General features: G+C 48.9%; 1 protein-coding gene across 1 annotated transcript; it reads left to right on the top strand.

Annotated features, from left to right (window-relative positions):
* The first annotated feature begins 453 nt into the window (after window positions 1-453).
* Window positions 454-1,999, top strand: LOC123115723 (uncharacterized). Its single transcript, XM_044536825.1, has 5 exons — window positions 454-805; window positions 894-960; window positions 1,190-1,415; window positions 1,510-1,551; window positions 1,665-1,999. The coding sequence occupies exons 1-5, from the start codon at window positions 753-755 to the stop codon at window positions 1,823-1,825; spliced, it is 549 nt and encodes a 182-aa protein (XP_044392760.1). The 5' UTR covers window positions 454-752; the 3' UTR covers window positions 1,826-1,999.
* Window positions 2,000-15,351: the final 13,352 nt, after the last annotated feature.

Here is a 15,351-nt window from a genome sequence, read left to right as displayed (position 1 = left end):
AGATAATTCGTGTAGATCCGTTTTCCATACGAGGCAGTCTTAGGAGCCTAATCAGCCGAATAGTGTTCTGGATACAAAATCTCAGTACTTCGAACATAACTTCGACCTTAGAGATGAGACCGGATGGATATGGCCAAAATATCAAAGTTTCTCATTTGACGATACGGAACTTTGTTACATTGAGCACTTTTCCATTTGAGGTTTTCTTAATTGTGCTTTTGACCATGCCAAAATCTGGTGTCAACAAAAATACCATGGCAATTTTTACTGTGAATTTGCCATGGCAATTTAATTTTTGTATGTATGATGGGAATTGCCATGTCTTGTTTCTTTTGGGTTATAAAAAAAATCTAAACGGGAGTAGTATTTCTATTCAGGAAATGGGGCGGGGGAAAGCAGCGTCACCGTCGGGCGATCGGTTTCTTCACCTCTTTGCTGCAGATCGACGGGGTTTGCACGAAACGCAGTCTTTTTTTCTTTTTTCTTTTTTCTTTTTTCTTTCTTTTTTTGGCGGTGCACCTGTCGGTTATCTCCTGCTCCCGTTTGCGGCGGTATCCTGCAGAGTTACAGCCAAACCTACAAATTCGACTCGGATCGGATTGGGAGAATTTTTCGTCGCCCCGGCGGCCGCTCCATATAGTTGCAGCGATCTCATATGAAGCCCTCGAATCAAACAAGCCAAGAGTGAGGAAGCCAAGGGGCAAGGCTGGTAATCAAAGAGGGGAAAGTCAAGGCAGATTCTCAAGACATAGATGGGATCTGTATTCTCTTCCGTTGCCGCAGAGAACAGAGAGCGATCAGAAGAGTAAGTTAAATTCTTCTACAATTCCGGATTGGTATCCCTGGCCTCGCGTAATATGTTTCTTATGTATATGCGTTAATTGCAATTGCAGAGAGCGAGATGCCTCCGTCATTCACCATGCTCGTTGTGCCCTCCTCCACTACAACTCCAAGAACCCGGTACATAACTGATCCGATCATTATCTGAACAATCAAAAATCACTGAAAAATGCTTATCACATCTATTGTTGAAATCGAGTAGTAATTTTCTATTCTATTGCGGGAAAAACATTTAACTTTTCATTGTCAAGAGACAGTAAGTTAACTAGTAGAGGGAAAACCCAAATACCCACAATTTTATTGTTTTCTGGTTAACCCAACTGTCTCCGTTCTGGCAACTAATTTTCAGGGTGCTGAATTCGACCTTGTCAAACCTTTGATGAACATGGCCGTCATATTCAGAGGCGAGACATGGCACCACGTCAGCTTTTGGGCTCGCAGGAGGGGCGCTCCGCCTGAGACCCCCGTGCGGCAATTCTTCGGGGAGCTGCGCTACAAGTACATCTGTGGCGATGATGACAAGGCTGTCGAAATACAGGGCTGCCGAGTGGTTGTCGAGACATGCGCTATCGTCAGTAAGTCCTCCTCCGATCCTCACTAATCTCTTTTGGTACTTGGTTGCGTAACCATGATTAACTGACTTTTTGCTTCATTCTCATACTTACACAGATAAGATATCTACATTTCAGACGCAGCCACCCACCCGCAAGAGTATGTGTGTACATTCTTTTGGAGCGGCTATATATCCTTGTACAGTTATTTGAATACTGCATGTGGGTGATTTCATAACATGAATACTAACTTATCTCTTTTTCTTTTAACAGAAAAGAAACCTCGCAGGAGTGTGTGTATACTTTGCCCCCGTAGCTTTGAGATCATTCATTCCAAAAAGGGGAAATTCATTTGCGGAAAGGAAGAAGGACACGAGAAGGAGTTTATCCGGTTGAACAATATGCTTGAGAAGCCATTCACATGTACAGCCTAGCTAACCATGATCTTCAATCCATCCAAAGCACCTGTACTAACGTGTCGATGTATCATTAGCAACCAAAAAAAATACCGTGATCACATTCAAACTTTGTAATTTTGTCCCTCTTTAGTGCTTCTATTCATACGCTAGTAAATATTCCGATGATAAAATAACGTTTTGTTGGAATTATTGGTTCTAGCCCATTTATTAATTCAGATTTTTTTTTCAATAATTTCTAGTAAACCCAAGAGGCCCATGTGGTCCGTTAATGCATGACAAGAGGGTGTGGAAAATTTAGTCCCATCACGTTAGTGAAGAATGGCTGTGACCAACTTAGAAGAGAAGTTATTCCACATACAACTAAGAGTTTGAGAAGAAAGCACATACATATGCGCTCCTCCTCCGCCGCCCGCCTCGCGCGTGTATCGTGTTTCGTTGCCGCACCGCGCTAGTACCTATGCCACATGTATGTGTTGCTTCATTTTTGTGACGCAAGAAAGAAGTTGAAACGTTTGATCTACTAGTGGGAGACGAATCTGAGGGCCTGTTTGGTTCCAAATAAGTCACCAACTTATAAGTCGAAAAGTGAAAAAAGTGACTTATTTTGCCAAAAGGACCCAACTTATAAGTCATAAGTTGCTCCATCCCAACTTAAAACTTATAAGTCACCCCCTTTTGCGTGGGTCCCACCACCTACATGATATGGATTGGTGTGGGAATGTGTGGTCAGGTGACTTATAAGTCAGGTGACAACCAAACAGGCGTGACTTATAAGTCACTGGTTTTAAGTCACCTGACCTATAAGTTGATGACTTATTTGGAACCAAACAAGCCCTGAATGGACTCAGATGATTTTCTCTTCATGTTTGTTTCTCTTCCCCATTGTCGAACGTCGACATTCCCAACGATGAGTTCTTCAATGACAATTTCATCCCCGACATCGACCACCTCCTTAGCGACATGACGAACGACACACCCGCATCTCCTTCCGCTGCTCCATATGTCATCTTATCCCCTCAGTTAGGGTTAGCGTTTGGTTTACTGATAGTAGTAATAGATATGGATATGATGCTTGTTTCTCATGATCTTGATTGCATGACTAGCTTCATCAATCTGTTGCATGGTTCGATCATCACTGCTACTATCTTAACCAAGTTTTCTCTACTCTCTTTTTGGATTAATTTAATGAGAAATTCCTCAAATATTGAACACATTCACTTAGAGACAGTTTGGTATTATGGCCCCTTCATATCATCCTTGGTGGCATGGTACCATTTTTGTTTTAACATGAGCATGATATCAATGTGTTGGTATGTTATCACCGCTACTATGTTAACCATGTTTTATCTACTCTTTTTCTGGATTAAACTTACTAAGAAATTCCTCAAATATTTAACACATTCACTTGAGACAGTTTGGTACCGTGCCCCCTTGACATCATCCTTGGTGGCATGGCATCATTTTTCTTGTAACATGGGCATGATATCAATGTACTGGTATGTTCTAGAAGACACACATGTATTAAAATTCATTAATGTTCACAGCAATGATGATATTCTTTGACTATCCTATGACTATGAGCGTTGCATGTTAGAGTTTGAAGGATCGACAAACACCAGGATCATTCTAGGAGGATTGCTACGATCAGGAGTTAATTTGGGAGTAGTCTGCAATCCACGTATTTGTAACCATCCATGGTGTATGCTGCAGATAAGCCTCACACTATATTTAATAAAGGCCGCCAATATCAGACTGACGTCGTCATGGAGGAGGCTCCCATTGAACGATCCATTCTCTAGGGGTGGATCGACCATCCAACATTTTCGTCTGCTGGGGAGGTGGACGATTGAACGAAAGATCTTGTTTCTGCACGACACTCAGTTGACCCAGAAAATTGTGAAGCACGCTGGGAAAATAGGATAGGCCCAAATAGCAGTTTTTCACAAAAAGAACACCCATTAATAAAAAATAAAAAATATCTTCTCATACAAGAAAATGCAAAGAAAACATAAGTTACAACTGCCATGCTCTGAGTAATTAGACATGGTTTTCTAGGCTAGGGTTTACACTTGACATGTAAACAGTACAAATCTAAGTAATTAGCCATGATTTGTACTCCTCTGTAAACTAATATAAGACTTTTTAGATATGATCTAAAAAGTCCTATATTAGTTTACAGAGGGAGTATTAATTTTTTGACATGCATATGCAAATGCAAAAAGTAATAAACCCTTACGTCTCAAACCATGGCAACTAAAGATAGTGATTTGTCGTGACAAATAAAATATTTCTATGTACACACCTATGGCAAGAAAATTTCAATAGTCTAAATAACAAAAATGCCAAGATCTAAATAAGAAATTATCCATCGTTAAATTCTAAAATTGCCATCGTGTAAGTATTAAAAATAACATGCTACCTACTAAAACTATCATGGTCTTAATAATAGAATTGCCATCGTTTAAATAATTAAAATGACATAGTCTATAAAATAAATATGACATGATATCTACACTAAACTACCAAGCTACCTACACTAAAACTACCAAGGTCTAATTAATAAAATTTTCATGCCAATAATAATAAAATTGGCATATAATTAAAGAAATAAAATTGCTATCCTCTCAATTATAAAAATGCCATCATCATAATAATAAAATTGTCACCCTCTTAATAACAAACATGTCATGTTAATAATAATAAAAATAACATGCTACCTACAAACAAGTACTATGGTCTAAATAATGAAATTGCCATGGTACCTACAAAAACAGCCATGGTGTAATTAATAAAAAAATCACAGACCAATTGGAGAAATGACATGGTCTAAACAAATAAAATTGCCATGCTACCTAAAATAAAATTGCACATGGCAAGTTAAAAAAAATCTCCTCTCAAAAAAATGGCAAGTTTAAAAAAAATCTCTCAATAACTTGGCAACTTTTGGTTGTATTGGCACGCTGCAAAACAAATAGGGATTTCTGTTCTTACAAAATTTTTGAGGATTTTTTGGATGAATTTTCAAATGAAATTTTTTTTTAGCTTCAACTGAATATAGGAGATTATCACAAATTGTTCGCAGACACCGCTTCAGCCCGAGTGGTAAGAACATCCATGGAGGTCACGAGTTCGAGTCCCCTCTCGCGCACCTTGCTGATATATACTCCCTCCGTCCCATAATATAAAAACGTTTTTGACACTAGTATCAAAAACGTTTTTAACACTAGTATCAAAAACGTTTTTATATTATGGGACGAAGAGAGTATCTTGAAGAGAATAAGAATGGAGTGTAGGAAGCGCTTACAGCGTTCCAGGTCCTGAAAATCTACGTGGCATCGGCCGCTGGAGTCTGCCCCACGGCGAACGTTCGCTAGAAATTTTCTCGAATACGCAAAGCAACGTTCGCCAGAAATTAAAAAAACAGTATAACAGAGCGACCTACTAGCCCTATCAGCGTTTTTGCTCCGTCCACCGTCCGATCCATCATAGGGACGGTCCTCACTGCTCCTTCTTCCTACCTGGCGCTGTAGCGCGTTTTCACCGCGTCGCGACCCAGTCAGCCACGTAATCGGGCCGCTGCTCTGCAGACCGAGCGAGGGATCATCTCGTTCCTCGGGCCGATCAGAGGCCGAAAGCCCACGTAGGTCCAGCAACGTTATTCTCGCTCCCGTTCCCTGCTTTTCTCCTCTCTCCCGATCTCTCGATCACTTGAAAAAAAAACTTCTCCCCACGATCCGCAACCATGCGGCAGCTTGCATCTCGACTCAGCGACGGCGGCTGACGGAGGATCTGCCTCATGTTGGTGAGGGGCCTAGGCCTCTCGACTAGCGGCGAGCTGGCGACCTAGGACTCGCCCCAGCTGTGGTGCGGCATGTGGAAGTTCAGGCCCTAGACATGTCACAATGCCCTCCTCCCCTTTGTTCTTCTTCCTCAATGGACACTGCTGATCCAAGCTGGGTAGATCGAAAATTCAATTTTGTAGTATGTACTTCAATTTCTTATGACAACGATGATCAATGGATGATTCTCAAAATGGTAAGCATGGTGTTGTTTTTGAACTTATCGGGGATTTAAAATCTGAGTTCTTCTCTATGTCAATCCTAAGATGATTACCCTTAGATTAAATCATGCAAATTCTCAGTTTGCAGAAATCGTTAACTGGCATATGCTTTATATTGATCTACTAACTAAAGAGTTCTCCAATATTCTTGGTGTGGAATTTCTCTTCTTTTGGGAGGTCTTTTACTCGATTAGTCTTCTTCTGTTCATCAATTACATATATTATTTCCTCCCTGATGTATATAGATGTTTCTTTTTTGCTCCTGCCACATATGTTTTTATGTACTGTGCTCGATGTTCAGTATTGACATGCGTAGCAGGTTATGCAACAAGGTTTGGACGATCCGATGGTCGAGAGGTTGATGGATCAAGCATGCCTGATAAGGCCGAGTGCACCATTAGAAAAGGTACACAAAGTACGAAACTACTCTTGTGTTGCTCTACATGGCAGTGTCAGTGGGTCACATTTTGGCTTGCTTTCGCATCCCTGGTGTGCTCTGTGCAAGCTATTATTTAAAATATGCAAATCCTGACTGTATCGTTGTCATTGTTAAATATTTCCTCTGACTCAAAATAAATGTCGTGGTTTTAGTTCAATTTGCAAAATAAATGCTTCTCTTATGGATGGACGCGGCAACGCGCGCACTTATGATCTAGTCATTCCCATAACTAGAAAAGCAGCAAATGCCCACGGAATTCAGACACCGACTCCTATATGAAACGTTATGCCCCACGGCCCGGCGATCGATCCATCCGATCCCACAGACGGAATCTTCCGCCGCCGCCTTGCCGTATCGCATGGCCAACTCCTTTCCGCCGGCCCATGGCCACCCCGACCAGGTTCCCATGCATCTCCCGTCCCTCTCTTAACCTTTTTTTTTCCTGTTCTGGTCCACGCGCGGACGCACACGGCTGCGAACCCACAAGCATGTTTTGATATGTTGTTCAACTTCATGTCGAGATTTTTTTTTCTCCCTAGGACTCCCCACTTGATCAGTTCAGCGATTGATCTATTTGGGCCCGATTAGTTCTACTTTGACTAATCGGTTCGTATTTGCTTGCGGCAAGCTGGGTGACGGAATTGCTTAATTTGCTCTTTGACGATGTTTCATGATTCATCACTAGTAGTGCATCCATTCTAACTTAACTTTGGCTAGATTGCAGCATGAGTGGATTCCGGTTGTATTAGAGTGTAAACACATCAGGAAACCAGACGGTACTCCGCTCCGATTTCATCTTCACTGCAGGCCAAATCGTTCAAGAACTAATGCTTATCAAGAGCACCCCACAAACACCACCGCCACCACCACCGACCAGCCTCACGAAGCCGGAGCGACCAAGGTGGTACACCTGACCAAGGTGCCCTCGCCGGACGATGGCCTCGAGGACGATGAGTTTGAAGACCTGGTGGAGGATGTCACAGAAGAAGCGCGCAAATTCAGTAACCTTGTGAAGGTCGTGATCCCGCGGCCTAGCCCTGGTCGTGATCCCGCGCAAGATGATGGATAAAGTATTCGGCAGTTAATTAATCTCTTTTTTTGTCACACCTGCACCTGCAAGTGCCACGGTGGACCTGAATAGCCAATAGGGAAAGGAGGGACCAGTCATCGCTAGGCTAGATCATCAGTGGGCCTAGCCGTCGAGTGGTTATATGCCAGCCCCTGCGTGGGCGTGTGAGGCATGCGTGTTGTGTGTGATCACTTGTTGTCTGACCTGTACTCTGAAACTTTCCTCTCCTGCAAGTAAAGCTGCCCTCCTTCTTCCTGCATCTCATTCCCTTCCCCTCCGTGCGATCTGATCTTCATCGGGTCGTCACAACTGGTTATCAGAGCCATCTCGATTCTGGCCGATTTTTTTCCCACCGCTTTCGCCCCGATTGATCTGTAACATCCACTGCTTGGGTGTTGAATTGCTTCGGCAAATCGACGCGAAATCCCAAGCGGGGTTAGATCGATCGAGCCGGCACGGCGCCATCGTCCAAGCCTTCTGTGCAGACCAAGCATATCCTACTCGCCATGGCGGAATCGTCGGAGGAACTCAAGTCCATGCTCTCGTCCCTGCTCACCCGCTTCGACGAGAGCAAACTCGTCAGCCACAAGCAAGCGGAGGCGCAGATCGCCTTCAACAAACAGGTCTCCGCCGATCTCGCCCACCTGCGCCGACAAGTGGATCTGACGCAGGCCGACGTCGATGAGGTGCGCCAGCAGCGCGAGACCGCACCACCACCGCCCGCGACCTCGCTGCGCGGCCGCCCTCCAAGTACGCACGGGGCGGCCCCCTGACCGGCTCCTCCGCGGCACCGGTGGATCCGCACGCGCTGCAACCTCGCCTGGTCAACAACGGACCGCCTCTTCTTCAACTACGGCACGGAGGGGGCCGCGTCTACGGTCCACACCCCGGCGACCTCGCTCCGGGCCACCACGACATGGGGATGCCGCGGCAAGAGGAGTATTTCACCAAGCCGCCCAAGCACGTTTTCCCACGGTTCAACGGCTCAGCCCCGTACCTTTGGATCGATCGCTGTGTCGCTTACTTCGAGCTGTACCGCGTACTGCCACACAATTGGGTGACCACGGCGACGCTGTACATCAAGGGACAGGCAGCTCACTGGCTTTAGGCGTACCGTCAAGCTCATCGCGCGCTCGGGTGGGACGCCTTCTGTGCTGCGATCCGCGAAGAATTTGGGGCGGACGAGTTCGAGCTGGAGATGCATCAACTCCTGCAACTACGGCAAACCGGCACGGTGGCAGAGTACCGAGCGGCATTCGAAGCTCACATGTACCATCTCCTCTCCCTCGACACCTCGTTGAGCCCGCGCTTCTTCGTCACCCAGTTCCTCCTCGGGCTGCGGGACGATCTACGCGCTGTTGTACGTCTTCAGGCTCCGACCAGCATCACGTGTGCCTCGGTGCTGGCTCGTATCCAGGAGGAAGAAAACGACGTTCGTCACCCGTGCCCTCGACTGATTTCTGCCGGACGTCCCCTGCCTCTGCCCGCCGCGATTCCCCCACGGCCACCAGCAGCGGCAGCAGCGGCTCGGCCAGCCAACGACGAGTTCGCCCGCGAGCGCCAACTCCGCGACTTCCGACGCACCAACGGGCTCTGTTTCAAGTGCGACGATCGATACTCCCGCGAGCACCATTGCAAGCAAAGACGCAGTTGCTCACCATTCAAGTGGGCGACTACGGCGAGGTACTCACTGACGATGCGGTGCACGCGCTCGACCTCCTGGATGCGCCTGTACCTGAGCAACCCGCACTAGAGTGCTGCCTCATCTCCACACACGCGGTCTCTGGCGGGGACTCGCCGCGCACCATTCGCCTTCGAGCTATGGTGGGGAATCAGGTGATGTTGCTGCTCGTGGACTCGGGTAGTACACACAGCTTCATCTCTCAGGCGTTCGCGGAGCGGATCAAGGCAACAAGCACGCCCTTGCCGCCTGTGGAGGTGCGTGTCGCCAACGGTGAGCCTGGTCTACGACAGCATGATTCCGGTTGTCCAGTGGTGGTGCCAGGGACACACATTCAGCACGAACATGCGACAGCTTGCGCTCGGGGCGTACGACGCGTGCTGGGCATGGACTGGCTCGAGAAAAACGGTCCCATGAACTGTTACTGGTTGGAGAAGACCATCTCCTTCACGCACCAGGGCGAGACCGTGACACTGCAAGGCGTTCGTCCCAAGGGCACCACTACCAACATCGACTACATCGAGCCAGACTAGTTCGCCAAGTGGCATGCCGGGAATGACATCTGGTACATGGCGGTCGTGGACTGGCGCGCGCCGAGCACGAACAAGGACAAGCCCCCTCCGCCAGCAATGCAAGAGGTCCTCGACGACTTCGCCGACGTGTTTGGCGAACCCAAGAAGCTGCCACCACACCGGCAGTACGACCATGCGGTCACTCTGGTGGACGGCGCACCACCGGCGAACGGGCGCCCGTATCGGTACTCACGCTACAAAAGGATGAGATCGAACGACAAGTCGAAGAGATGCTGCAATCCGGAGTCATCACCCACAGCGTGAGCCCCTTCGCGGCGCCAGTACTCCTCGTCAAGAAGAAGGACAATACCTGGCGATTCTGCATCGACTACAGGCGGCTCAACAACATCACCATCAAGAATCGGTTTCCCCTGCCGATCGTGGACGAGCTACTCAACGAACGCGTCGGCGTGGCCTACTTCTCCAAACTCGACCTCTGCGCCGGCTACCACCAGATTAGTATGCGCGAGGAGGACGAGCACAAGACGACGTTTAAAACCCACCACGGGCACTTTCAGTTTCGCGTCATGCCGTTCGGTCTGACGAATGCACCGGTGACCTTCCAGTGTCTGATGAACGCGATCTTCGGCAAGCACGCACGCAAGTTCGTCATCATCTTCCTCGACGACATCTTGGTCTTCAGCGGCACCTTGGAAGAGCACGTCGAGCACCTGCAGCAAGTGTTCGAGCTTCTTTGCCAGCACGAGCTGTTCGTTAAAGCCTCGAAGTGTTCCTTCGCGCAGGACATCATCGAATACCTGGGGCACATCATCTCCAAGGAGGGCGTGGCCACGGACGCGGACAAGACGCAGGCGATGCTACAGTGGCCTACTCCGACGACAGCCACCGAGCTCCGCGGGTTCCACGGCCTCACCGGCTACTACAGGAAGTTTGTCGCGCGCTATGGCATCATTGCCAAGCCGCTCACTAACTTATTGACGAAGAAGGGTTTCGAGTGGTCTGAACAGGCGCATGCCGCTTTCGACTTGCTCAAGCGCGCCATGGCAAGCACACCCGTTCTCGCCCTACCCGACTGTGACAAGCCGTTCATCGTCGAGACCGACGCGTGCGACACCGGCATCGGTGTTGTGCTTGTCCAGGGGGGCCATCCGGTGGCGTATTTCAGCAAAGTGTTGGGTGCCCGCAACCAGAAGCTGTCTGCGTATGAGAAAGAATTTCTGGCAGTGATGATGGCCGTGGAAAAATGCCGTGCCTATTTGCAGCGCGGGCTGTTCACCATCCTTACAGCTCACAAGAGCTTGTCCAATTTGGGGGATCAACAACTGGAGACGGACCTGCAACGCAAGGCGATGTCCAAACTTGTGGGACTGCAATTCACGTTTCAGTACAGGTGCGGAGCAGAGAACGGCGTGGCAGATGCTCTGTCTCGGGTGGGCGCTGCGCTGAGCGTGGCCGCGCTCTCCCTCTGCCAACCGGCCTGGGTGCAGGAGGTCGCCAATTCTTACGCGACTGACGCCACCGTGCAAGAGATGCTCTCGCGCCTCGCCATTCACAGTCCAGACAAGGAGGGGTTTGAGCTGCACAAGGGTTTGATTCGCCGCGGCGATCGGCTCTGGATCGGCAGCAACACGGCGCTCCGCACAAAACTCATCAGCGCCTTCCACGACAGCGCGGTGGGTGGCCAGTCGGGCATCACCGCCACTCACCAGCGCGTCAAGAAGCTCTTCCTCTGGCCTGGACAGAAGCGCGACGTTGACGAGTTCGTCAAGCAGTGCTTGGTGTGCCAGCAGGCCAAGCACGAGCACTATCGGCCACCCGGCCGGTTGGCTCCATTGCCTGTTCCCACGGCACCATGGCAGGAGCTGACAACGGACTTCGTCAAAGGACTGCCTACATCGGAAGGATACGACTTCATCATGGTGGTCGTCGATCGTCTCACCAAGTTCGCCCACTTCATCCCTCTTCACCACCCATTCAACGCAACCAAGGTGGCGCGCGCGTTCTGGGACAACATCGTCAAGCTCCACGGCGTGCCAAGTTCTATCGTCTCTGACCACGATCGCGTCTTCACCAGCGCGCTCTGGCGCGAACTGTTCGTGGCCGCGAGCACCAAGCTGTTGTACTCTATGGCCTACCACCCTCAGACGGACGGACAGAGCAAGCGGGTCAACCAATGCATGGAGATGTACCTACGCTGCGCGATCCACGACGACCCCCATCACTGGAGCCGGTGGCTTCCGGCCGCCGAGTTCTGGTACAACTCCTCTTTCCACGCATCCATCAACTGCACCTCGTTCAAAGCACTATATGGCACCGAGCCCAATTTGGGTGCCACGGTGCTCTGGGACGACAAGCCGGCGCCGGTCCTCGACAATGAGCAATGGGACTGGGCCGCGCGCACCGCCCGCCTTCGCGCGCAGTGCGAGCTCAACACCATTTCTAGAAGAAGGCAGACCACCATCACACGGAACGAAGGTTCCAGGTCGACGAGGACGTGCTGCTAAAACTGCAGCCGTACGTGCAGTCCTCCATCGTCAATCGACCCTGCGCCAAGCTAGCTTACAAGTTCTTCGGGCCATTCAAGGTGGAGGCCAAGATGGGACACTCGCCTACAGGCTGATTCTGCCACCGGACAGCCGCATCCACAACGTCTTCCACATCTCCCAGCTGAAGTTGTACACACCCAACTATACACCCGTCTTCACGGAGCTGCCCAAGCCGCCGGATCTATCCATGGTCGAGACGGCGCCCGTGGAGATCCTCGACAGACGCATGGTCAAGCGAGGCAACGCTATGCTTGTGCAAATTCAAGTGCGCTGGAACTCATCTTCGCCTTTAGCAGTGACATGGGAAGACTACGAAACACTCAAGCTTCGTTTTCCAACAGCAGCGATCTGGCAAGGGGCAGCCGGAGCGCCAGGTGACGCTCCTTCGGATGAAGGGGGAAATGTCACACCTGCACCTACAAGTGCCACGGTGGACCTGAATAGCCAATAGGGAAAGGAGGGACAAGTCATCGCTAGGCCAGATCATCAGTGGGCCTAGCCGTCGAGTGGTTATATGCCAGCCCCTGCGTGGGCGCGTGAGGCATGCGTGTTGTGTGTGATCACTTGATCTCTCACCTATACTCTGAAACTTTCCTCTCCTGCAAGTAAAGCTGCCCTCCTTCTTCCTGCATCTCATTCCCTTCCCCTCCCGTGCGATCTGATCTTCATCGGGTCGTCACATATTTCTAGTGCCTATAAGACATGCACGCAAGCATGGATCTTGATCTGAAAGCACATTGTATGAATGTTCCGTGTGTTATATGTAATTCAAACTAGGAAGTTCCAAGAAGAAGAACAAGAACAAGAAGAAATTGAATGACCCTATATGATTATTTTCAGGTTAGCTTGGTAGATTAACAATGCAAGTTAAAAAAATAACTTGTGGCAGACTATCTGTTTACAGGAAAATCTTGTTTTTTGCTGGCACAACTTGAGTTTCCGTCCGGGATAGGTCACACTAATGTTATCTCTAAGGGTGCCCTGATTCATAGGAATTTCATGATTTGTGGAGGATTGGAATTCTTAGTATTTTTTCCAAAACATTGCTCATTTGATTAACATCATTGGAATCCTTGGGAACATTTCCTTACAATTCATTTGCACCCTAGGAAAAAACATTTTATCAACTCAAAAACATTTTCAAAATTCCTTTGTTTTCTCTATGCTATGAAATACTCTTTAATCCAGGATTAATCTTATACAAAGGATTCAAGAGGATGTGGCACTCTAGTTATACAGGTTTGTCAATTTGCACGTTTCGAAAATGTTGGAAATATGCCCTAGAGGCAATAATAAAATGGTTATTATTATATTTCCTTGTTCATGATAATTGTCTATTGTTCATGTTATAATTGTGTTATCCGGAAATCATAATACATGTGTGAATAGATAGACCACAATATGTCCCTAGTGAGCCTCTAGTTAACTAGCTCGTTGATCAATGGATGGTTACGGTTTCCTGACCATGACATTGGATGTCACTGATAATGGGATCACATCATTGGGAGAATGATGTGATGGACAAGACCCAATCCTAAGCATAGCACAAGATCGTGTAGTTCGTCTGCTAGAGATTTTCTAATGTCAAGTATCATTTCCTCAGACCATGAGATCGTGCAACTCCCGGATACCGTAGGAGTTCTTTGGGTGTACCAAACGTCACAACGTAACTGGCTAGCCATAAAGGTACACTACAGGTATCTCTGAAAGTATCTGTTGGGTTGGCACAGATTGAGACTGGGATTTGTCACTCCGTATGACGGAGAGGTATCTCTGGGCCCACTCGGTAATACATCATCATAATGAGCTCAATGTGACCAAGTGGTTGGTCATGGGATCATGCATTACGGTACAAGTAAAGTGACTTGCCGGTAACGAGATTGAACGAGGTATTGGGATACCGACGATCGAATCTCGGGCAAGTAACATACCGATTGACAAAGGGAATTGTATATGGGATTACTTGAATCCTCGACATCATGGTTCATCCGATGAGATCATCGAGGAGCATGTGGGAGCCAACATGGGTATCCATATCCCGCTGTTGGTTATTGACTGAAGAGTCGTCTCGGTCATGTCTACGTGTCTCCAGAACCCGTAGGGTCTACACACTTAAGGTTCGGTGACGCTAGGGTTGTAGAGATATTAGTATGCGGTAACCCAAAAGTTATTCAGAGTCCCGGATGAGATCCCGGACGCCACGAGGAGTTCCGGAATGGTCCGGAGGTAAAGATTTGTATATAGGAAGTCCAGTTTCGGCCACCGGGAAAGTTTTGGGGGTCACCGGTATTGTACCGGGACCACCGGAAGGGTCCCGGGGGTCCATCGGGTGGGGACACCTATCCCAGAGGGCCCCATGGGCTGAAGTGGGAAGGTAACCAGCCCCTGGTGGGCTGGTGCGCCCCCCATGGGCCTCCCCCTGCGCCTAGGGTTGGAGACCCTAGGGGTGGGGGGCGCCCCACCCGACTTGGGGGGAAAATTCCCCACCTGGCCACCGCCCCCCCTTGAGATTGGATCTCTAGGCCCCCCCAGGGCCCCTATATAAAGAGGGGGGAGGGAGGGCTGCGCACCTAAGCCCCTGGCGCCTCCCTCTCCCCCCGTAAGACCTCTCTCTCTCTCGCTGAGCTTGGCGAAGCCCTGCCGAGATCCCCGCTGCTTCCACCACCACACCGTCATGCTGCTGGATCTCCATCAACCTCTCCTCCCCCTTTGTTGGATCAGGAAGGAGGAGACGTCTCTCCCAACCGTACGTGTGTTGAACGCGGAGGTGCCGTCCGTTCGGCGCTAGGATCATCGGTGATTTGGATCACGACGAGTACGACTCCATCAACCCCGTTCTCTTGAACGCTTCCGCTCGTGATCTACAAGGGTATGTAGATGCACTCCTATCTCTTGTTGCTAGATGACTCCATAGATTGATCTTGGTGATGCGTAGAAATTTTTTATTTTCTGCATCGATCCCCAACAGTGGCATCATGAGCTAGGTCTATGCGTAGTTTCTAAGCATGAGTAGAACACAAGATTGTTGTGGGTGTCGATTTTGTCAATTTACTTGCCACTACTAGTCTTATCTTGTTTCGGCGGCATCGTGGGATGAAGCGGCCTGGACTGACCTTACACGTACGCTTACGTGAGATAGGTTCCAGCGACTGACATGCACTAGTTGCATAAGGTGGCTAGCGGGTGTCTGTCTCTCCCACTTTAGTCGGATCG

The sequence above is a fragment of the Triticum aestivum genome, chromosome 5B (assembly GCF_018294505.1).
Source record: "Triticum aestivum cultivar Chinese Spring chromosome 5B, IWGSC CS RefSeq v2.1, whole genome shotgun sequence".
Taxonomy (NCBI): Eukaryota; Viridiplantae; Streptophyta; class Magnoliopsida; order Poales; family Poaceae; genus Triticum; species Triticum aestivum.
The sequence above is the reverse complement of the archived record's forward strand: the minus strand, read 5'-3'. Positions and strand labels throughout refer to the sequence as shown.